Below are 27,998 nucleotides of genomic sequence, written 5' to 3'. Positions count from 1 at the left end.
AAATGATTGCTAAAACTTGGTTTATCATTTAATATATGGGATAAGATACAGAAAACATAAGGCAATACTGTACAATCTTTAGAATATAGCAGCTTTTAGCATCTTTCAGTGCACTCATACACTTACACCGTTTTATCATTCTCACACAAACATATATGCGAGATTGTTTAATAATATAAAAACCATCTCAGTCATTTACACGGGTGAAAAAAAAAGACATGCTAATTGGTCGAAGGGCCAATGAGTCATCACAGTGGGGCCCGTTACAGCAACTCAGTTACAAAAACCATTCCAGTCACGAAGCTTGGAGCAGCAGGCTCTGTGACACTGCTATCCAGAGTGGGATGGGACAGATGGGGTGCCAACGTCTGAGCGCACGGATCATTCATTCAGCTCTGGCTCAAAGATATACACACACGCACATACACTTTCTCCCTCTGCAGATTTCTTTTCACATTGACACTGCTGCAGAAAAAAAATATAATACATAAAAAAAGAAAAGAAAAATGGACACGCACATGATGAATTAACACTTGAAACATTTGTATAGAAAGAGCCTCTGTGTATGCATGAATGATACAACTTCCTTTTTTTTTGTTTTTGGTCTTTTTTGTTTTCAAAATCTTATGAAAGTTGGGTAACGATACATTCAACGTATACACATATCTCATATATACAGACAGTGGTAATGTGATAACGTTACGACACTGAAAATGGAGTAAATCTGGCATCATTATGAGATAGAAATTTAACAGTGAAAGCACAATTTATGTCACTTGCCTATCACAATTTTCTGCCTTTTTTTCCCTGCCAAAGATCTATAAGACCTAAATTACATCTAGAGTGTCACAAATCCACTCATTAAAATACTATTTACATTAAGGACCACTTTATTTAAGTCCCTGGTGAGAGTGCCCTTAGCGCTGCCCTACCACTGGATGGTTTTCCAAGTGGCCCATTGATGTACTCTACAAAAGGAGCTGCTGAAACACTGCATTTGGTGTTCAAATAATTCAAGTAATGCCAGGATTCAAGAGAATTCACATACACACATCTCTGGTTGATAGTGGTGAAAAATAGGGAAATGGATGAAAAGCGTAATTTCTGCTTCGAACTCAAGACGTCCATTGTTCAGTCAACATTCAACTTGAACTGAAACGTTTCCATTGCTAGCTGCTCCAGTGGTTCCTTTCCTAGTGTAACTCTAAGACACCCAGTCTTTGAAACCAAATGTGCAATAAACACACAAAAGCAAAAGACAACAACCTTCGACCCGTGCAGATGGATACTACTCGTTTGTCAGTGGGTCTGGTTCGTGTCTCCAACACATTTTGTATGTTTTGCCTCGTATGAAAAGGAGATTTTGATGATGCACATTGAGTCCAAAAGTCAGGATGTTTTCTTAACATAATTTTGACACATAAATCCTATTAAAATTCTTAAATTTCTTCAAATTATTTCAAAATATGACTGAATGGGTGTCCAGTTGTCACCTTGACAGTTATATGTATAGCTCCACCATCAGTGCCTTTGCCTTTTATATCTGGGATGTTTTTTTTACCTGAAAAAAGCAAGTATTTGAAAAGAAAAGACATTTTGTCAGTAAAATCAATACGGCATTTGCTAAAGGTTTTTAATCTTCCATCATATCATAAGTGCATCCTCAAACTATTGCCTTCATGTGTAAGACCCCATAAGGGTACAACATACAGAAACCAGGTGTCCTGAGTTGCTCGCGTTAAAGAAAAAAAAGAAAAAAGCCTCTAGTTCCAACTTTAGTCCCGTGATTGAGATTTATTTTTTTGTCAGGCTCCAAACGACCTCGGGGTTGGGGTAATATCTGAAGACCTTGTAGATCCACTGTGTGTAGTAGGGAACATTAATGAAGATGTCAGGTTGGTTGGCCCGAGCACAGCCTCTGCCATGAACACTTACGCCGACGATAACTCTGATCTCACCATCCTGACACACGAGAGGACCGCCATAATCCCTCTGCCAGAAAAGAAAGACATAGCAGATTTTCTGCGTCAGTAGATGACAAACCGCTATCATCGCTGTTTACATTTTTGACAGCGTTAAACGAAAGCAAAATGCACTTTTAGACGCTCAGTGACAGATGGCACGAACATAAGCAGATCTTGTCCAAACTAAGAAACCATGAATGTCTGATGAAAGCTGATGAAATTTAGCGCAACAGTCTCCAGCTGCTCAATTTACAGCAGATTGCTTACTAAGCCTGTGGATTTGAAGAACAAATGTTCTTTAATGCGTGAGATTTAGATCAAACTGGGCTTTGAAATATGCTATGTTGAATCCAGGCACTAATATCTTCATAGATTCACACTGGGAACAATTACTTTATCTCCAAGTCTTGAGGTCTGCTCTTTTACTGCCATTTACTAAAAATGGTCTAAACGCAGCACATGATATCGAGTCTGTTTCCTCCTGATTGCTGTAACACTGATTTGATCTCACAGTTGAATGATTTACCTCACACACTCCCTCGTTCCTCTTCCCTCCTGCGCAGATCTTGGTGTTGGTAATGTGGAGGTTACCTCTGTGCATCCCTCTGCACCTGTCAATGCCGATGATGGGCAAATCCACTACCTTTAATACATCCTCATAGCCCGTGCCTGAAAGAGGTAGAGGATGCACATTATTGTCCGTGTTGTGTTCCACATGTACTATTTAAAAAAACAAGGACAGGACTGTAGAGTCTGACGTAAAAATAACATGCTCTTAATACGGTATAATAGTTACATCATATTTAACATATTTCGGTTCTTACAACTAGGATTACCAAGAATGCTTTAAACAGAAATAATGGCAAATGTCTGCTTTCAGCAGCTGTAATGACCCAGGAAAGGCCTATTGATCAAGTTATACAATGTGCAGTCATTCATGGCATAACTGTTTCTATATCATTTTGCACCTCTGCAGCATATCATCTTTTAGAAAGAAGGATGATTAATCCCAGATTGTTACATGAGCAATGCAATCTGAACCCAGGAGACATGAAAACGAGATGTATATTCAGTGGATAAAGGGAATGTACTATAAAGGATACCTTTGGTCTCTCCCCATCCATACATTTTACAAATTGTTCCCGCAGGGATGGAGCATCCAGCCACAGGCAGCTGAATCGTATGGACATTGTTTGCAGGAAGCGCAGGTCTGAATATTTTATGAACACACAGAGTACAAGAGATCATGAGTATAAAGCATGCATGGAAACATACGTATATCAAGATATCCTTACGCACATTTTTCCAGACACTCACTTAGACAGTCTCAGTAAGGCTAAACTGGAGCCTTCAGGTCCACATATCACATGAGCGATGCTGACTTCCTGTCTCCTGGACCAGTCGGGAGTCCCCTCTCGGATGTCAGAGACACCCAGCCACACCCGATACTCACTGAGGTCTGGAACGCTGAGGAGATGCAAGAGTTCAAATGATTCCACATGGAACAGAGATAAAAACATATGAACTGAAAAATGTGTGCAGAGAGTTCAAGGTTCGGGCAAAAAAAACAACTGAACGGCGACAGCAAATGCTGAAGTTACCAGGAGGAGAAGCACTCTCTGTCAGTAAGCACCCACTCCTCTCGTATAAGTGAACCACCACACCAGTGAACTGATCTGGAAAGATAAAAAAAGAGCAACTAAGATATCAGCAGCTGTGAAAGACGTTAAAAATGCTACGTTGGAATTATGAATTGATTATAACAGTCAATAACAAAAAAAAATGACATGGCAAAATGCCTCTTTTTGACATTTTAAAGGCAAATTGACAATAAACAAGTTGTAACGTGCCATGTCCAGTCATGACCGACCCTCTCTTCTGGTTCACCTGCTGGTCCACACTAACAGTACTCCAGTATCAATCATGTGTGGGCATGATTGCTGTTTGTACACATTCAACATCACATTACATCTAATCATGATTTATGGTGTTGCATAGCAACTACACACGCAACCTATGTTTACAATGTACCTCAAAATAGGCATTTGTACTGCTTTGTTGTTGCTTGCTCTAAATTTAGATCACCAAAAGCCTTAGCGGGTTGTCTTCTTCAGTGCTGTAGTTTGCAGTGCTGAGCATGCTTGTGTTTAATTCCTTCATGTAGCTTCAGTGTTTTACTGACATTGCGGCAACCTGTTTTCTCCATCGCTTGAAAATGATGCAGAAAAAATTAGTAGCAGGAAATTAATAAAAGGAAATGCAATGCAACCATGTGGAACTATGACATTTATCGCCTTCGGATTAAATTGTCAATGATGCTGTTTAATTGTTTAACATAGGCTACAGTGAGACTTCTGGAGAGTTAGGTGTCAGGTTCTGATGTAGAGTTCCCTGCTACAGTGAACACAGATAATCGATTCACCACAGAACCTTGCTGAAGCGCCTGTTTATCAGAGAATCAACCAAATGGAAAACGGTGCAGAACAATGAAGGCAACGCTATTCACATTGTGGGTGTTTTGAGTTTTTGTGGCCAGAAAAAAGTCCTCTTACAGTTTGAATTTCTGGGTTATGCTTCTTTATTGTTAAATAATTGCCACAAGGAACTGTTGTATTTGTAAATTGTGCATAAATCATGCGTCCTTCTAGAGTATGTGCGACTATATCCGTGCACACGTCTTCATACTCTGCCAGAGACCAGAGACAGACCATTACCCGCTACCTCAACGATCCAGACTAAAGCGGCCGGTCATGCTCGGGCACAGTATTGCTGTACCAGACTCTGTACGCTAATACAAAGTACACAGTTACTGTATTTTGTAACATCTTTATGGACTGTTCTGTAACATTCCTTTAACATTTTATTTCTTTCCACATTAATTTCAGTCCTGCAATATCCCTTTACCCTATCCCTTTAGGTTTCCTTTCAAACCACAAAAGTGTGACATTGAGGCTACTTTATACTGTACATAAAAATGCTTTTAAACTTCTTTTTGCACAAATTGTATGCTATGACTTTTCAGCACAATGATGAAGTCCTTGAAACCGAATGAGAACTGAACTTCAAACCTGAGAAAAAAAATGATTCAGCGCGCAATGATTTACTGTTCTTCTTCACCGGAAGAGGAGTGTTTAATACTGTACCCTTTCTGTATGCTGACCACCCAGCTGCCGTCCAATATGCCGACTGGACCACCTCCGACTATCCTGGTTCTTTTATGGACAAAACAGCTGACAGAGGACAGTTCCACTGGAGACACAGAAACACACACAAAACAACATTTTCATTTATTTATATCACAGAGTACAAACCTTGACATATTTTAAGCCATTAACATGCATTTAGATCCGTGTACATGCTGTTGTTTATGCTGACACACGGTTTACGCAGCCACAATAGAAGAGACACTTGGGCTGCTCAATGAGGCGCTATAATCGTCATTATTTGTACAGTACAGTATGACCAGTTACTGTATGCTCATGTGACCAGTACTCGAGTTGTAAAAAAAAAATCAGGGGGGATGGTGGATTTTATCATATAGGGACAAATAATTTGTGCTGATTACAAATAATATAATATATTACAAATAATAGCACTGACCAAAACACCTGCAGAAATACTGCAGGTGTTTTATCAATATGCGTTTACAGGATAAGTCAAATTTAGTTTCTAGTTAAAATGTCTCATTTTAGTAAAAAAAAATCTTATTACACTTAAAACAAGACTCATCACTGGAAAAAACTATTTTTATGCTTGTAATGAGAAGATAAATCTTGTCCCACTGGCAGATTTTTCTACTTATTTCAAGGGAAAATTTACTTGAAACAGGTGAAAATTGTCAAATAAGTTATTTTTCTGTTTTTATTTTTCTGGTGATGACTCTAAATGTTGAAATAGCAGTAAAACCACATTCATTGATGAAATGACATAAGGGATGGAAAGGGGGTATGGCAGTTGTACAGGGGGGATGATTTTGACCGTTTTTATTTCAGGGGGGATGCCATCCCCCCTCATCCCCCCTCAATTCGAGTACTGCATGTGACCAATAACTCAAGTCGTAATATTCTGTTTGGAAAACACATGAGTGTAATTCAAACTGGGTATCTCACAGGAGCACATTCATCCTGTGTTCTTATTAGAGTTATTAAGGACAGAACAATTCACATAAACAGACCAACACAGAGAAGCAGATGTTACCACAACAACATAAGGTCCCACATCGTGTACCATGATAGCTCGACATAAAAAGCACTCAATCAGATACTGGAAAGAAAACACTACCAGCCTCAGAGGCTATCAAATACTGATCAGCAGCTTATCCAGTCGTAAAGAGACACTCGCTCACCTGGTGGAATTGTGTTCTGTGGAGCATCGCCTACAAAGAGGAGAGGAGACAAACAAGTGATCAAGGACAATCAACTGCTTCAAGGCGAGAGGGAACGCCACCGAGGGGTGTTTGTAGAGTGTTTATAGTTGTTAAAAACGGTTCTCTAGTGACGGTTGGCCTGTATGCAGATGGTATTATATCATTTAAAAGAGTTGAATTTAAGTTCTTCATAGTTTCACACCTTTTCTGTGTATTTCTATACAGTAAGAAACTAAATTACGGCCGCTTTATAACGCACCGGCCATCAATGTTCAGTTTTTGGGTCCTTTCCATATTCAACTTTGCAAATGTCAACAAAAGTCTGTACTTATATTCATTGTTTAACAATGTTTAACATTTTTAACAGCTGATTAAATGAAATAATCTTTTTTGACATGCACTGATTTGTAAGTAATGACAGGCCCACACAATGCGCATAAAGCGTGTGTTCTTGTATGTGTGTGTTTGTATACAAATGTGCTGTAGAGTAGTCTTTGACACAGAAGAAATGACAAAACCTTCAATTTCTCAACAATGTTTTTTCGTAGTGTGTTTTCATGCGTGACTCCATGCATCAGTTTGGGTATCACGTCTACACACGTCAATGCACTTACAAGGTTTTACATTGCAGTAGTCCCAGGGAATGGCAGAATTGTTGATGTAACACCAGGGACCATGTTTGTCCTTATCAGGATTTCTGCAGTAGTTTTCCTCCAGGCCAGCCATCAGCATGCCCCGCTCCCCTCTGGACGGAAACCAAAACCCAAATACGAAAGAAATCCATTAACTAATCTTTCAATCGATAAAGACAATGTTCAAAACAAAAGGATACTTTCCTCTTTTTTGGTGGGGGCTTTAATCAGATAATTTGGCTGTTGCTGAAAGCAACAAAGATTTAACAATGGTTTATAACTGTTGGTACAAGCTGAATGAATCCAGCCAGATAGGATCTGGACAGTCAAACTCCAAAGCTGTGTACACTCTCTCCCACCAGACAAGATAAGTAAGGACCGTGTTCTGCAAAGGAATTATTCACTAAGACGGTGTAAACCTGCCTATAATCACACATGATGCAAACATATTTGGCATGTGTATAGAAATAATTATTATTCACACCAAGTTTTTCTATTTACAAGATTTAAAAAAAAAAATCGAATAAAACACTTTAGACACAAGAGAAGCGTATCAAATGACAGTGGGCTACAGGTTAAAATCTGTGTTTATATATGTTCAATTTCCTGCAAAGTCAGTTCTCAATCGACTCACATAACCCTGACTTTTGACCCTCGGGCAGGAGCCGAGCATGAGAGCTGACGGCCTTTGAAGTGCAGCACGGGGGTCAGAGGTGAGGAGTGAAGTGTATATGCCCCAACTAAGTTATCACTGAGCGTCATTCCTGCTGAGTTAGGTAATCTTCAGGGACACACTCTGTCGGCTGTTAGTAGATGCTGGAGAAGCTAGTCATGGTACCCCAAGGAGCTGTTTTTCTCCAAGAAGCTCAACCTTTTCTGCTAACAGCAGTGAGACTTTACCAAAGGTCAAAATAAGGTTCCTCCCTGCATGACCCCCCCGTCTCACGTCTCACGGCTCCTGAAGACGCACACATTTTCCTGCACACTGGAACTGTCACGAACAAGGATGTGCAGTATAAATTTATACTGTACAATGTGATACATTGTCTTTGATACATCTTTTGACTCTGAAGTGTTCTTTTATCTGTTGAAACTTATAAAATTTGCATGTCTTAAGCTTATTGTCGGAGGTTTGCTTTGATTCCACTAAGCTCTTAAAAATCCTCCACACTTCGTCAGGCTCCAGTGGTTAACGCAGAAGAACATGCAGCATCTTGACCTCTATTTTAAGCAGAGGCACATGTCTGCCGTTTATTAACAGTGCAGGTCTGTTTTTTACATCACAGAGTTTTGGAAAAGTTATTAGATGAGGAAGTAGCAGGGATTCGGTGGGCCAACCTGTTGGGGTGGTCACTCCAGGGAGCACATGGCAGGTTTGATCTCGTCTTCGACTGCGCTCCTTGGTAATTCTCGCCAAAGCTTTCATAGCAGTCTGGAATTGGATACAAAAGGGCAAATGAAATGAGACACATACCCCCAACAGAAAAATGAAGGCAGTATTTGATATACTTTACATGCTGAAAAACAATATTGAGCATAGTGGCATGGAAAAATGCTGATTAATGAATGCAATTATAGGTTGGCTCCTATACTGTGTATACAGTCTTGTTAAACAAAACATTTGGATTATAAAGGTGGTATCCATGTCAAGCTTTTATGGTTATGACTGTATTTGGAACAGGCAAAGCTAGGGACACAGAATAAGTCATCCACGATGACGCCTTGAGAAACATAGGTCATAAATAAGTTATCAAAGCAAACTGTCATCCGCATTTCATTCTTATATGGGAATAGATTCAACCCTTGAGGGTAAACCACAACCCAACCTCCGAGTGGGTTTAAAATCCCAATGCAAGTCTACAGAATCTCAAAGAAATATCCCTAAAATCCCCTTGGGAAATTTGAATTTGTGTAATCAGCCATAGATCTACATCCTTCCCTTTCAAATCTTCCACTATCCCAGAAAGAATCCGAACCAAAACTAATCTTTCAATTCCATCCTTCACTGTCCAGTGAGACCAGGCCGTCCTTAACTGCTGTCTGATTTTATTCGTGTGAGATGCGGTGGTCAGTCCTTCCCACAGGCCTGTGGGGCTACGTTTTCCCACAGGGATGGAGAAAACACAGTTATGCTCGAATATGTGTCTTTTTGCAGGGTCTCATATGAAGTCCAAGGTGCACAAAATAGGAAAAAATACCAAATACTAGTCTGTTTAGGATTAAGAAAATATTGGCTGGTCCCCTGCTGATTTCAGTGTCACATAAAGCTGTTGAGTCTCTCACCAGTGACAGGCCTGTTCTGGGCGTTGCACTGAGGGATGTTGGTGCAGGACATCGTGCGGACTCTTGGGTCTGTAGTGAAACACCAGGGGGATTCTTGACCATCTGGATTCCGGCAATAGTTCTCTCTCAGGTCCCTTGAAAAACATAGAGTACGTCATTTTGTAAGCAAACACTGGTGGGTGAGTGAACGTCTTTTTTTCGTGTGAACCTCTGACTCACTTGCATGGGTAGGCTTGAGGTATGAATGTGTGGTTATGGGGATGCTGAGAATCCCAGCGTTGGCAGGTGAGTCCAGTACGTGCCGTGTCTACCATCCCCCTGTAGTTTTCTCCTCTGCCACGGTAACACTCTGTCGTTTCCACTTCATTACTCTTTGGAGGTGTTTCTGTGGGAAAACATCAAATGTGGAAATAAAGGAAAAAGCTCCAGCAGATTCCTGTGACCATGAATAGGAATAAGCAGGTATAAATTAAGGTGATTATAGGTCATAATAGGGCTGGGCGATATGGACCAAAAGTCATATCTCGATATTTTCTAGCTGAATGGCGATACTCGATATATATCTCGATATTTTTTCTGTGCCATAATTGGGGTTTCCCCCAAAGCATTATAGCATAGCATCTCTGTTTGCTTCATTTTTTTCTGAGGCAAACCCTTAAAAAAACAGTCAGTTTTAATACAAAGCCTCGTGCCAAATGTCACACAGGTTCCTTTATTAACAGAGATCTGCACAATATCAAAATGTATAAAACAAATGAAATAAAAATAAACTGCCTGCATATATAGAATAAAAATGCTTCTTGAATAAAATAAAACAAATATCCCTTTCCTGCATAACAATTAAATTAAAATACACTGTGCAATTAATACAATGTAGACAGTAACAGGCAGACTTTTCCACTGAGGTTGACAGTTGTGCAAATAACAAAACATTTGTGCAAATCTCAAATAAAACATTCAAGTCAATTTGTCACAAAATAAGCTATATCAAAATAAAAAAAAAATAAAAAAAATTACAAAAAAAAAAATATTATTATTTTTTTTTAAATCGATATAAACGATCTTGTCTCGTACCATATCGCGTTTGAAAATATATCGATATATATTAAAATCTCGATATATCGCCCAGCCCTAGGTCATAATTAGTTCCTCTGATGCCTTTCTATGTTCAAAATACCCATACTAAGATTTTAAAGGGATTTTAAATAACCAGCAAACATGTTGGGCCACAATACCTTGTGGTCATTCCCAATTCCTGTGGTTTTCCTCACTCGTTCTTAGTGTCCACTTGCCAAGGAAGAATTACGTGACAGCCAACATGGAAAACTTGTTGCTAACAAACCAGTGTGACACCACAGTGTTTATATCCATCTGGTATATAAAAGTCTGTGGTTTTAATATCACTCCAACGATCCAGCTTTAAACACATGTGTTGGCCATTGTAGTTTTCCCACTTAATTGACTTTGACGTACATGTGCAGAAAAACAACAGTGACTAAATTGAGACTGATGCTTGATTTATGCGTTAGATGCTGAGAGTGATAGAATGCATGGCGCAGCGGTGGGGACATGTTGGCTTCTTTTTTATGATATTAAAGATCCTTGCTCAAAGGCAGCTATCTTTGAGTCAAGCAGAGTTCAAACAAGAATCTCTGTTCAACAACAATTATAACGATAAAAGCTGCCTGACGGTCAGAAATGGGCAACGTCTTTAAGATAACAGGATACAGTGTTAGGGATGTGGTTGATGTGGTGTTGGAAGGTTAGATTACTGTCGAGGATAATTCCAGATATGTGATGACAGAGATACGGTAGGGTTGTTAAGTCAAGTGGAAATCGAGAGTCTGGTTTATCAATCATTTGGGGTCGGAGAGTCCCATGTCCAGTGGACTGTAGTTAAGCTGGAGGAGGTTGGTTTGCATCCAGGAATTCATTGAAGTGAGACAGGGCGTCCCATAGGGGTGGGGGCTTGAGCTGATGGGTTTATCAGAGAGCCACATAGTTCTGTTTTCTATATTTGTAAATATGTCAGAAAATGAAATGTAATTGAAAATGCCATATGAAAGATTTGATTTATTTTTCAGTACTGGAGTATTTATTTTAAAAAGCCACGATTAATGGAAGACTTTACGCCATAAAAATGGCATTTCCTCCGCTGAGGACTTGTTTTTTCCACAACGTCCCAGTTTGAATTAAGAACTCATTCTTCAAGAAACTGGAGTCCACACTACTTGCTTTTCGGTGGGAACACAAAGCTCAGTCTGCATAAGCAAGACCTACATAAATCTACATTTCTATATTTTTTACCACTGGGCCTCCACAATCAGTACCTTCACCTACTGGTCAGACAAGAATCCAGCTAGTTAAACATGGAAAGATGATTGTTATCAGTGGTTCTATTTTGCTAGCCCTTTCTGAGACGGCTTATTTAACTCCTGCATACAAATCAAGTCTTAATATTACACCTTTATCTGCAGCGTTAACAATTGCCACAAACCACACCTTTGCTCCTTTCAACCTAGAGAAAATCTTGTAAGAGACACTTCCGCCATATTAGTGGGCTGCAAACAGAAACATATGAAGATTCTGATATTAAAACACAATCAACAGCAGTAGAGCTGTGTTCAGTTCTAGCAACCAAACAAAACGAAGTGTATGTCTCAGTATATGTATCACCTTTTCTCCTTCTTTCCTATAAACTGTGAATAAAACAAGTATTAATTAATAACAATTTCCATAAAATTGACTGATGCAGTCTTTTTTTTAAATGTTATTCAACAGAATCCTTTAAAAAGAAAAAAAATTAACCAGGATACTGCAGGAAACCTCCTTGGATGTGGCTACAAGAGGAAAATCAATGACAAACTAAAGAGATGGATAGTACAAATGGTAACCACAAAGCCAGAACAGCTTCCAAAGACAATCAAGGTGAAATCCAAGCTCAAGGGGCATCAGTGTCAGATCACACCATCGATCACAGTTTGAGCCAAAGTGGACGACTGAGGAGGACTCCACTGTTGAAAGCAGTTTATTAAAAAGCAGGACTGGAACTTGTTAAAATGCATATTGACAAGCCACAAAGCTTCTGGGAGGATATTCGTTTGACAGATGAGACAAAACTAGAGCTTTTTGACAAGTCACATCAGCTCTTTGCTTACAGACACAAACACGAAGCCTTCAACAAAGAGACGACCGCAGCTACTGTGACACATGGAGGAGGCTCAGTGATGTTAAAGGTTTGCGTTTCAGTGGCTGGCACAGGGTGTCTTTAATCTGTGCAGGCCCAATGAAATCTCAAGACCATCAAGTTATTCTGGAGTGAAATGTGCTGCCCAGTGCCAAAAGGTGTGGTCCCTCAGTTGCATGCCACGGGTCCGCCAACAGGATAATGACCCGGAAACACAACTAAAAACAGCCAAGAACAAAACACTGGACTATTCTGGAGTGTCTTTGAGACGTGATCATCTTATTCAAACACCTGAAAGTTGGAGCAGTTGGCTCATGAGATGTGGGCCAAGATACCCGGCTACAGGTGCAGAAGTGCAGTTTCTTCCTAATAAGATATTAATATCCCATCATTTTTGACAAAAGCCAGATTCCTTAACCCCCCATGAGTCTGTTGAACCACAATTTAAATGCACGATCTGAATGTCACTAGCCAGTTACTTATCATTAATTTTGTAAGTTTCAGGTTATTTCAGTGAACGTTGTGTGTGTACCAACAAATGTGTCCATGTGTGTATATCTAAGGGGTGTCACCCACATTTGACAAATGTCAAGTCTCAAAGGCAACCTTACCAAAATGATAGATGAAAAACTGTGTTCAAAATAAAAAATTAGAACCTCAAAGTCATACAAAAGCAAAATACACCACAACAGCATGCTTGTTGTATTACCTCAATGCAACCAAGAAACTGATTTATACACTGTGAAAAGAGTGCTTCATGTCAATGAAAATGCCGGAGGGCCTAACAGATAGCCTTTATTTTGAAACGATAAGACACACTCAGGAAAATAAGCTTCTACAATTTGATAAAATCTAGAAAGCGCTTATCTCATATCTTGTGATCATAAATCCCGTCTAGCAGTGCACTGCATCACAGATGGGAGAGTTGATGAGAGAGGGCTCCTATCCTCTTTTATCTAAAGTTCAACCCACTGACATTACAATAACAAATGATTAGTTTTAGAATTGTTTTCTTCTTGTCAAATATAAAGTGGTTTTGCAGTAAGAACCAGTCTTTCCCTGAAACAGCTTCTCCAGTCTTCGAAGCCTTAAAGTTGTACATTGAAACATCAATTTTGCACTACTGAGAAGAGATATGGTATATCTGTATTCCGTGTATAAATTTAATGGATGGGGTTTGAATTTAATACTTGTTCAAGGCCATTACATCCAATTAGATTTTTAGTTCTTTGTTACATTTATTAGAATTTGGAGATACCCTTATGAGTACTGAGAGTGCCAACCATTATTTTTATCAACATTTATTCAAGTTTGATTGTACAAATAATATTTAAATGTGTTGAAAGGTTAATTCAGTTCTGTCTGACCTTGAAGGGGGTGTATAACAGTGTTCCACAACATTAGTATTCATATATATTTTGATAAAAAAATAACAGCAGAAAAATAACAATTTATCCTTTAATAATTTCTTGATCAGACCATTCTAAAGTTTCTCAAACCTTCCTGTTTTATTTAATCTAATCTTGACCTTTGAGCTGAGTCTCAAATTAGCCTTGAGATCAGGTGATGCAAAACATTTTTTTAGGACACTGTCCAAGCTTCTCTTTCTTGGTCACTCTCTCTCTCATTTTCTCTTAGGTTTCTTAGCTGCCCCACAATAATGCTGCAATAATTTAAATTGTAGCTCTGTGCATTAATTTGATTCTTGTTATGTAAACGTCTACACGGTTGTCGCAAAGGAGGGCCGGGATGGAAGTCCAAAGATACTTTGGTTTTTGCCAATATTAAGGGTGAGACACTGAAGTTGTTATTTTAAAATTAAAATAATGAAAATCCTATGTACTTTAATATTGCTAAAATGTTCAAAAGTATAACTTGGCAAGCATAAAGAGTTATTTCTTATGGTAAACATTGGCAGAATTTTTTTTTTTTACACCTGATTGCAATTAAAAGGGGGCATTTATTCAAAATTGCTTCCTCTCCTGATTCTATGAAAAACACAAAGCATTCTTAAAGGCCTAATTTCCCTGAAATGGTGGGTGAAGAGATTTTGAAGGCTGGCCATTTTAGGAAAAGGCTAAAAATGTCACCGCTCTGAAACCTTGACAAATTTGATCACAGATTATAAATAATACTTTTCATATACATATTTCTATTAACAAACAAAGAGATACTTTTTGGGGGGTTTTTATTTTTTCCTGCCACGAAGTTTGACAAGAACAAAAGCTCCTCCAGGTTGTTCTGATTAGCATTTCCACTGCAGGGCCTGAAAGATTAAACCAAGTGTGACAGTCTTAAATTTCTTCTGACTGTAATCCTTGTTAAAGTGACAACTGAGCCTGGATCTCCTGATTATTAATAGTCACAAACTTCAAACAAAACAAAGTGTTTAGAGTCACGAGCCTTATAAAAATGTTGAAAAACACGGTGGGTGAAAAAGCTTTTTGCAGTGTTGCAAGCTCCAGCCTCAAACTTATTTTGTTGATATATACAGTATATATATATATATATATATATATATACTGTATATAATCTATATATATCTGCCTGGAGATTCTGCTGCATCGTCACCTTCCGCCATTGTGTTAACATGAGGGATGTGAAGGTTTCCTTTCATCCACACATATATTTAGGTTGTTGTTGTTGAACAAAAGTGAATGAGCATTTGACTAATGTAGCACTGTGTTAGTGTTGTCAACACGGTGAACGGCAGAGCAGCAGTGATGGCCTTGTTGTGCGGCTACACTGAAACAGCTCCCTCTACGGGTGCAGAAGACGGTTCATAACGAGGCTGGCTGCACAATGTGAAAAACACGCCACAGAATTGTTTCTGTTCTACTTTTCTTCACTGAGAGGACGTTCATTACGGACAGTTACACAACTTCATTAGCCTGAGCGTTGTACGTGATTGCATCCAAAAAGGTTTAAAGCTGCAGATATTCATGTCGCCAAAAATAGATATGCACAACTCTGACTGGGAACAGAAGAGCGAGGAGAGCCGTGTCAATTGAACGTTGCTGTCTCTGCTGTTTCTTGCTCTGTCCCCGCTGCCTTGTTTTGATTAAGACTAACTGGGTCGTAAACTTGGTCTCGTACCAAAAAAAACTCACATTTCAAAAAGAAAGTAAGAGGAGGATAAAATGCACAGAGAGGAAGACAGTTTATAGCAGGAGACAAACCGGTGGGGGGGGGGGCGGGATCACTGGGTCGACATGGACAAGCGCCAGCTAATAAACATGGTGCCAGGGCTGCTGATGATTCCTGCAGGCGAGCAGGCCAGTCATGGTCTCAGGAGACAGAAGCCGGCCCAACAATAACAACAGTTTTCTCTCTGTTTCATGTACTTAAAGACTTCAGTGGCTGTCTCAGAGCTTGTCACTGACTCGGGGTCAACTAGAAATTGAGTATCTGCTGGTGTATTACAAGTCTAAAGACGTGCAAAGCACAACACCGGCTGTAAGATAAGCTCTCACTCGTCAATCAAAGCCATTCCACTCAGTGTACAAGATGCGACGAAAGTGATCCGCTTGTAGTCCGTACGACGCCGGTGTCGCGTGCGCAGTGTTCCAGGGGGTTAATGTGGAGCGGTAACTGAGCTCTTGCAGTTTGACTACCACACGTACGAGCTGGCATAGAACAATAAACAGCCGGCCAGTGGCGTGGGGAAAAATAAACATTCCAGCTATTAGAGAAGACATAACAGAGGGCTCAGGCTAAGTGGGGGAACGCCGCATATGTGTGCACGTGTGGCCTACACAGCACTAGCCAATAAAAAGGAAGTGGAGAGGTAATGAAAGGTACGGGCATATGTCAATTCTGGTGCAGCCAGTCACACTTCATTGGCTTGCCGTGCACACAAACACACACGCAAACTTTCCATCACACGTAGGTTTTGACTGAGCAGGCATGACTAATGCTAATGCGTTTAACCACGCACAAACAAACACGCATGCATACTTACCACAGACTTTGATGCTGCAGTACTCCCAGGGTGTGCTCGGGTCGGTGGTGTAGCACCACGGTCTGTGGCGTCCATCTGGATTCCTACAGTAGTTATCGTCTAGGCCCTTCTCCGGGTATCTAATCCAAAACATACAGAGCAACTACCTTAATATGAACTGAAAAAGCTTCATGTGACAGAAAAGGATAGCCCGAAGCAACACCAGCACACATCTTTCTCTTGAACTGTGAGCAGAATAAGAGACATTTTGCTATTACAAGCATCTGACAGATTATTAACCGTAATGGTGCATAGACTCCATCTGTGAAATCTGCACAGAGTTTATGGGAAAAAAAGGGAGGATAATAAGTCGCACCACCACAGGTGTTCAGCAGTAAGTCATGCTAAAGTCGCACATCCCTTCAGGCCTAAAGCCTCGGGGCATGCAGTACGAGGCTGTGGGATGCTCTCATTACATTAGTGCCGTGAGCAGTCTGGGATCTGCTTTACACAAACAGTTGGATGATTAAAGATGTGTTAACGAGTCCCCTGTAATCCATACCACCTGCCACCCGACTAGCTGGAGTACTCGACACGGGTGCACGAAGCTGAGATGCACACACATAGACACAAACTGAGATCATGCAAGAACATTGATACAGAATGAAATATATGGCCTTTGTGAATTAGAAATGAGGGTTCCCAGCCTACCCCTGGTGAAAACACACAGCTATTTAGTGGATGTAGGGCTGCACGATTCTGGACAAAATGAGAATCACGATTTTTTTGCTTAGAATTGAGATCACGATTCTCTCACGACTTTTTTCCAATATAAAATTTATTGCACTTATTACTTTAACTTTGCAACAGCTGAACAAAAATATAATAACAATAAACATCTCTTGTCTTCTTTACACAAACCTTTGAATAATTTAAACAATAATAACAATTTTGAACAATATTTGTTCCTCCCTGAGTTGAACACCCTTTCAGAAAGGGGACTTGTAACAGATCCAGTAGTTCTGAGGCAACAAATTATTCCTCTGGCTGGGATGAACCCCCCATTGCCTTTTGCTGCTATTAAGAAGCTGCCGATACAAAAGGTAAACGTTACAAAAAATATGATGGTGCCTGATAAAAGACTGGTATCAACTTTGTAACAGCTGACATTGAACATAAAAACAATAAACATCAAAAAAAAAAAAAAAATGTTTTTTTTTTTCTTTTTTTTTTATTTTTAAATCGTCGTCATTTGGAAATGAGATCGCGTTCAAGCATGAATCGAGATCGCGATTTTTTAACGATTAATCGTGCAGCCCTAGGTGGATGCTCATGGAATTCCTTTGGGGAAAGGTTTCACTGGCTGACACAGAATCACTCCATCTCCGCAGTCACGCCACAGCCACATGAAACAGTTTGACTAAAGCGTGGTAACTGTGGTCTCTACCTTCATGAAAGCTATGGAGTATGCTAAATCTTGCGAGGTCTAGAGGGTTATGAGACATTGTGTTTGTGTGTGTGTGTGTGTGTGTGTGTGTGTGTGTGTGTGTGTGTGTGTGTGTGTGTGTGTGTGTGTGTGTGTGTGTGTGTGTGTGTGTGTGTGTGTGTGTGTGTGTGTGTGTGTGTGTGTGTGTGTGTGTGTGTGTGTGTGTGTGTGTGTGTGTGTGTGTGTGTGCGTGTGTGTGCAGAAGGGTCACCTTTTAGAGTGATACAGGTGTTTGTGTGGTTCATCCAGATCCCACCGCTGGCATTCTCTCCCGCTCTCCGTGTGGTCCATAGGCCCTCTGTAATCTTCCCCGTTGCAGTACATGCACTCAACTACACAGCAACAGAACACAAGTGTGATGTAAACTATGAACAAGCCAGAGGTGTATAATCCAGGTGCAATAAAGTAAAAATGCTGCCATTTTTCTGGATCAGCCAGTACATTTAGAACAGGGGTTTTCACTAACGACCTGCCATCTACCTGCAGAGGAGCTGGTTTAGTGATTGGTTGGAACAACTGCTGGACAGGAATTTTACTTTATGGCACCTGGATTATACACCTCTGGAACAAACCACCAAAATATCAATTTTCAATCATTTTATTTACTGCCATAGCCCTAAAGTTTATACAGCTTCTTACTTTTATTGCTATACACGCTAATACACGCCAGCAGATATACGTTTATTTTCCAACTGCCCTTGCATGTAGCCCACTCGGTGTTGCAAAATGCTGAGAAAAGTCTAACGGTGCATTATATAGAGGTGAAGGTGTTTACGTGTCCCGAACCGATTTCAGCAACGTGACAGGAATTTACCGTCACTCATATTCAAAGTCAAGACGATCCAGTACAATAATACTTCATCAATCCCCAAAGGGAAATTATGTTACAGTATCTGTCAATATTTAAGTCTTCAAAGACTCATTGTAGATGATTATAGTTGTGGGCAGGAAGGATTTCTTGTAATGGTCTGTATTGCAGTGGATCTAAAGAGGCCTATGACTGAAAATACTATTTCAAACGGTGGGAGGAGAATTAATGGCCTCTGCTTTCATACAACTGCATCAGTACTTACATTTATGATAAAACAAGATCAATATCTATCTATCTATCTATTATTATTATGATAAAACTGGATCAATACTTATATATAATATACTGTATCTATGATGAAACAGGCAAGTGTTTGAAGCAGAGGCCATAGATTTTTCTCTTCTTGCTTCTATTGCCGGTACTCCGTGCAACATCAGTAGTCGACTTGTATGAAATGATAACAGGGTGAACGTGAATCAAATGAGTTTCCTGTACAAACGGTCCTTTTCATGCACGTTTTATACACATACAGTACAAAACCAAAACTGCCTTGGTTTGTCTGTGGGGACCCCATCCACACTTTATTTTTCTGTAGTGTCCTGTGACTTGATATTTTGCTGCAAACATATATTCCATTTTAACTCAAACCTGCCTCAGTTAACAATGTTTTGTTTTAACTCTGGAATCTTCCTTTACGATTGGCTATCAGACCTAATATTCTCTAAATCTGTCTGGGTTAATAGGACAGATCCATGAGACCAACTTATTCACTGCAATTCTACGATTGCAATGTAGTAACCAATGCATGACATGGTCAGAAGAAGTATCTGAGCCCGTTGGAAACGACTAGTTTTCAGCATTTTCAATAGAACATCATTTGATCTTCATCTAAGTCTCAACGTGATGAAGCTGATAACACGCAAACTTTGATAATTTATTGTGTCTTTACTTAGCACATCTATTAAACATTTTCAAGGATGTGGGAAAATGTGTTCACATCTGCTATTGTGGCTTAGATGAAGACTAGATCATATTTTATGGAAAATGAATTCAGAAAACCACTTAATTACAAAGATTTCCCTTTAATGAAGAACAATTCAGTATATTTATGACTTTCGTCACAGTTTTTTTTACATTAGGGTTTATGTCTTATTTTGGAAACCCATGTCCTTGTGTTTTAGTTTTGTCTTGACTCCTTTGTTCCCATCTGCCCTGATTGTTTGTCCTATGTGTATATCTTGCCTTGCCTTGCCTTTCTTGCTCCTGGCTGATCCCTACTGTTTTCACCACCGTGTTTCCTGTCTTGGTTAAGTTCTGTTGTTGTCAAGTGTGGGCTCTTGTTTTGTTCTGAATCCTGCTCAGCAGCGCTACTCCTGCCGCCTTCCTCTCCTGATTCTGGGTCCTACCAAGCCCTGACATCTATGTGATAATGTGTTGCATTTTGTTGTCAAGCCTGATCCTTTCGCGTCTTTTCCACAAAATAGTAACATCTCAGAATATGGTATCAACCAATATGCAAAACCTGGGTATCAATATCAGAATCCAGGGCTGAAAAAGTTCAGATCAGTGAAATTCCTAAATGTTATTATCATCAGCATATTCCACATGTCTTCAAATATGGTTTTATTAGGATTTTGAAAGAGAAACTAGCATGTAAGCATGTGCAAGCGTGTCCATGCGAAACCACTGAGGGTCCTCCACTGTCTAAACGTCAACCTACTCCATAACGGACACCTTAAATGTTAGAAAAAATACTTTCATACACTAATCTTACATATTAGCCTTTTTATGTCCACTGTAAGACATCAGACCTGCGAGAGAGCGCTTTCTTTTGCGTGGTGAGTAGCACATGCCGTTTAGTGAAAGCAACAAAAGGGATTTCCATTAGAAACAGATGTTTACAAGTCCACTCTATTATGACACAGCACATTTAAAACCACTGGCTGCATGTGCTTGTGCTTGTACACGCCATGTTTGTGTCTGTGTGTATGTTTCCTATTAGAACGAGTTTGCTGCTAGAGAAAGAAGCCCCTTCAGTCATTTTGTTTTGCCAGAGCTTTCATTTGAAATACATTTTTTTTAATCTCTTTTGTTCAACTTGTGATAACCCAGAGAGACACCATATGTGAGTTGGAGAAACAAGCAGCATTCCAATTTTGTCTTATCGAACCGCAACCTGGCTCTTTATTAAAGTGATCCTGTATCATGCTGGGTGGGGAAGCAACCCTTCTGACAGGATGAATCCCCAAAGATAAGATAGCAGAGGTCATCATCATCTCTTCCTGCTTCAGGGAAACCACAGTTGACAGCAGCGATGTGTAATATAACATAGAGGCTGAGACAAACTGAGAGGAGTGACTGCTTTCATTACAGTTACATATTTGCCATATGCATCGACATAACAGCTAACAATTTACATTAATGAGACAAGAGCAGCATTAATATCCTCAACATAGTGAAACCTGCTCCTCGTAGTTCAAAATGGGATGGGAGGAGAGAGAACAACAACTGAACTACACACCTGGAAACAGCTGCAGCCTTCCTGAAAGGAAGAAAGTCTGTGCACCCACCCACATACACGCACAGACGTTGCGACAGCCGTGGCTACAGCAAATGCCGCTTTGTCCAAAAATGTAATTGCCCAACTTGCTGCAGCTCATTTGAGACTGACAAATTTAAACTGGAAAGATGTGGAATGGGTGTTATTTAAAGATGAAGGTTAACATGCTGACGCATTTTCTGCCCTTCACTTGACTTGACCAGGCACAACTGTTCGCTTGGCAAAAATTGTCTCGGCAAAACGGCGCTGGTATCCCTACCATTCACAGCCATTTCCACTGGCACAGTCCATACTAAAACGGTTGGAGCGCGGCTTGGACTGGCTTTTCATACAGAAGTGTCCACGAGAAAACTGCTATCAAAACCACTAAGAAGGGTACAGAATTACTACTGAATAAAACACCCTGGATTATTGTTATTCCCCGGTATTCCTACTCCACTGCAGGTCACTTTCCATGTCTTTTGATGATACTCGTCTGTTTCTTTTGCTCTGCCTACGCATGCTTCCTTTCTCTGATTGCTTGTATATCTACCCAATGGCATCCAGAAACAGTTTCTTCTAGTACTTACCCCTGGAAATCAAAGTTGAAACCCAGAGGAAACAGATACTTTCTTTGCATTGAACAGGAAAAGTATGTGAATGATTACTACGCTCACACAGATCCACTTTTTCTAAATTCTCATGTTATTAAGTTTTATGATTTGTTTTATTTTAAAATCATGCAAATTATGTTTAAAGCAAAATCAAAAATGCTCCCTGACCCAATACAGAGGTTCTTTTCAATTCAGGAGACTTGTTACAATCTTAGACGTGTCTGCAATTTTACAGTACAAAGAGCTAAAAAAGGTATGAAAAGGAGATGTGTCTCCATCACTGGAGTTAAATTCTGGAATAATGCCAACATAAATTTAAAAACATGTCATTCTTTTGTTGTATTTAAGAAAATGGTTTGTAAAGCTATTTTTGAATCTTATAAGTGCAATTGACCATCTGTAAATGTTTCTTTGCTTTTCTATTGTTTCTTTGCCTTTTGTTGTTCCTTTGCTTTTCTATTCTCTTTTTGGTTTTCTGGAGGTCGGTAGCCAAAAATAGAAAGTTGGTACTATAGGATAGGCTTTTATAAGCATTTTGCTTCAGCCTATGCCTTTTCAGTTATTGTTCAACACATTTTTTTGGTTTGTATGAAATGTTAACGCTGTGTACAATGTTTTTTTTTTTTTTGGTGTTGTTTTGTGTTGCAATGACTGAATAAACTTCATTCATTCATTAATTCATTCAGAATGGCTGGCCAGACTACCCTACAATGGTGAGCTTTGAGGAAGATCTACCCCAAGGTGCCCCATGACAGGGCTCCAGGCCCTCTCCAGTACCTTGAATAGGATGAAGCAGGTATAATAAAAATTGAAGGATGAATTGCCTACCGTGGGAACACTGTGGTATGCCACACTCCTGGTGTCTGAAGTGTGGTGAGGTGGTAAAACACCACGGACCCACGGTGGAGTTGTCTGGGTTGCGGCAGTAATTTTCGTTGAGGTCCTTCTTCCTGAATCTCTTCGACATGAATCTGGTGGAAGCAGTTTGTCAGTTACACAAAAATGTGAACCAGAAGCAGGAGCAGCCACTAAATATTTCAGTTCTGATGAAGATCTTTTTTCCTTTTTTTAAACTTTTTTTTTTACAACCCATTTCTTGTTTACAAGAAATCCCATCTGCCTTTGAAAGCCGTCTATAAACAAGGCTGGAGAAAATCAACAACTACATATAAGGAACATCAGTGATAGAGGACCTAGCAATCAATGACATGATATTGTTAATGAGAGAAGACGCATTAATACGTGAACGTGATGACAGTTTGGCCTCGAGGCCTGTTCTGTGTGTAATATAAACGCACTGACAGATGACTCAAATCTCTTAACATCAGGCGAGCACATGGCTGTGGTCACCAGTTGTGATGATGGACATTGTGAGGTTGATTTTTTGGGGGGTCAAGTGGTGTTTTTCCAGGATGATGAAATGATAAAAGCAATGGAAGGTTCGTCATTCGGTGTCGGATGATGACGGGGAACAAAAATGAGCAGGCATCTGCTGGAAAGTCAAAAATGAGGGGGGACCCTCTCACTGAGTGTGTGTGTTTGTGTGTGTGTCAGAGCTTCCCATTCCTATAATCTGATGGATAAAAAACACAGAAAGTGCCTGGGTTTAATTACACAATTTGCAGAGGCGTAAACCGTAGTCTGAAAAAGCAGGTTCACTGGAGGTACAAACACATACATGGCCGGCTTTGATTCGTTTACTGTTCAAACGATTCACTACAAACGCTTTCAAAGTCTCTCCAAACTAGATATGCAGCAGAAGAAAGAGCACTTAAGTTTTTTTTTTTTTTGTTTGCTCTTCTTTGCGACTATTACACTGCTTACTGTATTTTTTTTCCTTCTAGGATAATAAAACCTGTCAGCTTTTCCACATAAAACCGGCAATGACTGAAGGAAAATCAAACTAGGCACAAGCCAGGTTTGTAAAATGAAGAAAACAAAAAGGAAAGAGAGGGAACAAAGACAAAAGAAGCACAAAGACTTTCTATGATAAGCCAATACAATGGCTCAAGTGGTTGATAATGGGACTATAGTAAACACAGTCTTATTTTACAGGTAATTTCTTCTCAGCCCTCCGTGTTTTTCCAAAGTACTCATCCCTTGTGGGAAGAGATATGTGAGCTGTTTCAAAGGAAAGTCTTGAATACTCTTCACTAGAATGCATTCAGCTCCTACAGAAAGCATTTACTAATGCTCTAAACTGTTCTACTATGTCGTGTCTCTGAGAACATGATGCCTCTACTCCCTAGGGTACATCTTTCAAAAGAGGACACGTGCACTTATCTTTTTGCTCAAAAAATAAAGCATGATCTCACTCAAAGACTAATCAAAAAATAAATAAACCAACATGTTGAAAAAATTAGCTTTTTCTGAGCCATTAGATGGAGGGATTTACCCTGGAGTTTAACCACAGGCTGCATATTAGATATGACCCTAATCCTGGTTACCCCCCCTCCCCACACACACACACACACACACACACATGAACACTAACACATATAGAATAACAGACTGGCCATTGCAGGAAATGGCGTGTGACTCTGTACAGCGTTACAGTGAGGTCAGTTCTGATGAATGACTGCTCCCAGGAGCCTAATCAAGCCCTTATATATCAAACTCATGCTCACACATATAGACTAGCCTCTAGCTACCAGCTAATTGCATCTCTCACCAGCCAACAGTAACATTAACAAGCAGCTTATCACATTATATTGTTTGACACTGAGGTGAAATGAACATCAGACTCTTACTTGTGTTCATGAGGAATGGGGGAGGCCCAGGCCTGGCACAGGATCCCATTCACCGTCACTGACCTCTGCCCTCTGTAACTCTGGCCTGTCCCCACTACGCATTCTCTTACATAGTCTGAAAAAAAGAGAAGATTTCATTTCATTTCATTTTTATTTATTCCATATCATGGAAACAGTTCACACATGTTCCATTCCACGATGAAAAAGGGGCAAGAAGAAGAAAGCCTTATATACCAAGCCCCTTTCTCAAAAAAAATAAAACAATTCATATGAAGATGGTCTGTCCGTCTGTTCAACAATCACTACTTATATAATACCAAAAAAAGAAATAATGAAAAAAACAAAACAAAAAAATAAGAAAACATACACACTAACTCACCAACAATATAAAAACAAAAACAACAAAAGATATTTTACCCGTTAAATTCATATTGTCTAATTGTGTGGCCTTTATACAATTTCTTGAACTGTTGAATATTTTTGCAATCCTTGAAATCAGTTGTTAAGGAGTTCCATAATTTTACACCACATACTGAAATACACATTTGTTTTAAAGTGGTGCGTGCAAACGGATGTTTAAAATCAAATTTCCTTCTATGGTTCTTATCTTCTGAACTAAACACAAAAAAACGTTGTATATTTTCAGGCAATATTCTGCTTTTTGCCTTGAACATAACCAATAAAGTCTGTAACTCAATAATATCTTTAAATTTAATTAATCCTGCATTGATAAAAAGTCCATTGGTGTGTTCTCTTGCCTCCTTTTTATGTATGATCCTTACTGCTCTCTTCTGTAAAATAAACAAAGGCTTGATATTTGTTGTGTATGTATTCCCCCAAACTTCGACACAATAACTAAAATAAGGCAAAATAAGTGAGCAATACAAAATTTGCATAAGATGATGGGGAGAGTGAGGTAAAAGTGTGATGAGTTAACAACCTGATCCCAGCTTTTATTTTTTTTTACTTTATATGTATATATAAAAATCCAGTGCAGATGATAAAGAAAACAGAGAGAGGGCGTCATAATGCTGAGCTCAACTAAGACCTGACATTGCCAAAAGTCGAATCTGTTTTTCTAATCACAAGTATCTGGATTCAGTAAAGCGAGTTACACAACCTAAATGTATACACACTTGTGGTCAGTCAGACTGAGATGGGGCGGGGGTTTCCAGTGTTTACACAAGCACCGCTTAATGAGAGAAAATGAACCATAACGTGCCGCGGCACAATAAACACGACAATTGTCCGTGCCCATACTTGTCTTCCCCATGAGGGTTGCCATCATTACAGACGTGAACTCACCGGAATCAATAAAACCCATCGCAAATTGCTCCTATCGGAGGCGAGAGCATGCAGAAAGGATTTCTGTTCTCATGGGTGGACACGACGGCTTAGCCGGTAGAGAGGAAAGAGGGAACATTAGAGGGCACCTTTTTTTTGATAGAGTTGGTAGCTGAAATTCTGATGGCTGTGAGTTCCTGGAGAGTTTCTGTCAAATGAAAGCCACTGGCATTTCCTGTTGCTGTGATCATAGAGGAACGCTCTAGGACAGGAAAGGAGTCAGAGAAAACAAGGGAAGAGTGAAATTTATTACAATCAGTAGTCTGATATCTTAAAGCCAGAACAATTGAAACACACGCTATAAAAGCTAACTCCTCTAAACAATATAGATTACAAAATACAATGTTATAACGATGACTCAATAGTAAAAGAAACTGCAGAGCCATCATCTACTTCACACCTGAAAGGCCAGGACAACTGGCGGACATGTAGATGCAGACATCTTGTGATATTTCTAGGACTATGAGGACAAATGCGGGTCGGGTACCGCTAGAAGACCAACCTGCAGGTGAAGGGGAGTCTTTTGTTGCGGCTGCAGGCTTTGGCACACTTGGATATGCTCAGCTTTCTGCTTCTGGTCAGGTGGGAGGCATCAGGAGATGATGCAACCAGTTGGATGCCATCAGATTTCTGGTAGTCCTGGAGTGCATTTCGTTTGCCCTCTGAGATAGAATCACATGACCGTTCAGCAGCAAATAACTGGAAAGTTGTCGTGCTCAGCTGACACATTGTCATTATTATAATAATTCCTATTGTTGTCAAACATTCACAAAGTCATCAGTAGACTTCCCTGTTGTGGGAGGCATTTGTGTGGATAATCTGCCCAGACAAATATTGTACCACAGCATTATATTAGGCAGTGAGCTCTCTGTGTGTATAATTGTATGTTTGACTGTCACCTCTGCTCATAGTGTCTCACTGCATCTCTGCAAAAGCAAAGGCTTATAGAGGAAAATGAATTGTCACTCCTTTTATTTCCATTCTTCCAACCAGTCTTCAGTGGTTTGTCTAAAACCAACAATCAACAGTGAAACTAAATGACTTAGTGGTGGAGCTAGAAAGGTGGTAAAAGCTTGATCATTCTTGTAAAGATCATATAAATCACAGAGGCAGATTCAGTGTATGGATGCTTCATGAAGAAGCGAGCAAGTGGGGGACCGCAGAGGACCAAAGCTTAAGGCTCATTTATGGTTCCGCGTTACACCGACGCAGAGCCTACGCCGTGGGGTCTGCGTCGATTTAACGCGGAACCATAATTCAGGCTTTACTGTTTGCCTGACCCTCCGCTTGAGTTGAGCCTGACCGGGTGCCAAATGGAGCACTGAACCGAGGAGCTCACAGTCTGTTAGAACCACGGGGTCACTCAACGATTTATTTGATTTCAAAAGTAATATTACTTTCCTTCCTAATACCGTTATGCAGCCAGCTATGTCCCGGTGCAGTGTTACGCACTCTAAAGCTGGTGCACCAACAGTTGAGATTAAAAAAGAAAAGAAAAAAAAAAAGGTGCATGAACTAAAAGTCAGAAACATGCGCCAAAAATCACAATTAGGGGGTAGGAAGGTATTAGAATGGTTATTCTATTATAGAGATTATCCCCGGCCGGGGCCAGCCGGCTGTGCGGAGCGCAGCGCGGACCGGTCAGACCGGCGCGTCCTGACAGCAGCTCCGCAGCCTGTCTGTCAACGCGCTCAGGCCGGGGAACCAGCCAAGCGCCGCTAAAGAGTTTCCACAAAACTTACCAGAGCACGAAACGACGAAGAGTCCCAAAATCAGCTTGTAAATCCGCATCGCGCCCGACACAAGAACAGCAGCTCGAGAAACCAATAGAAACGCTGGAGCGCAGTGCTGCTCGACTACTGGGTTTGTTGCTTCCACCAGCGCTGCTCAGATGATGCGTCTCCCCTCTCTAAGTACTCACCCCCAACCACTCCCCACCACCCCTCACCCACTCCGGGGACATCTCCTCTCCCCTCCTCTTGGTGGTTCTTTCTTGTTTTTTTTTTTGTGTTTTTTTTTTGGTTTGTTTATCTCTCCTTTTTCTATAGGCTATGCGTCTCTCAGACATTCTTGCGGACATAC

General features: G+C 40.1%; 1 protein-coding gene across 1 annotated transcript; it reads right to left on the bottom strand.

Annotated features, from left to right (window-relative positions):
- Window positions 1–13: 13 nt before the first annotated feature.
- hgfb (hepatocyte growth factor b) lies at window positions 14–27,787 on the bottom strand. The gene is made up of 18 exons (XM_061721976.1): window positions 27,659–27,787; window positions 26,419–26,578; window positions 26,006–26,118; window positions 24,573–24,687; window positions 22,651–22,793; window positions 18,070–18,190; window positions 16,394–16,512; window positions 9,465–9,630; window positions 9,246–9,379; window positions 8,301–8,394; window positions 6,945–7,075; window positions 6,310–6,339; window positions 5,108–5,213; window positions 3,566–3,640; window positions 3,282–3,431; window positions 3,068–3,174; window positions 2,491–2,633; window positions 14–1,992 (listed from the first exon to the last, which is right to left on the bottom strand). Exons 1-18 carry the CDS (start codon window positions 27,705–27,707, stop codon window positions 1,795–1,797), a joined length of 2,154 nt encoding a protein of 717 aa, XP_061577960.1. The 5' UTR covers window positions 27,708–27,787; the 3' UTR covers window positions 14–1,794.
- Between the last annotated feature and the right edge of the window lie 211 nt (window positions 27,788–27,998).

This window comes from Cololabis saira, chromosome 5 (genome assembly GCF_033807715.1).
Source record: "Cololabis saira isolate AMF1-May2022 chromosome 5, fColSai1.1, whole genome shotgun sequence".
NCBI lineage: Eukaryota > Metazoa > Chordata > Actinopteri > Beloniformes > Belonidae > Cololabis > Cololabis saira.
The sequence above is the reverse complement of the archived record's forward strand: the minus strand, read 5'-3'. Positions and strand labels throughout refer to the sequence as shown.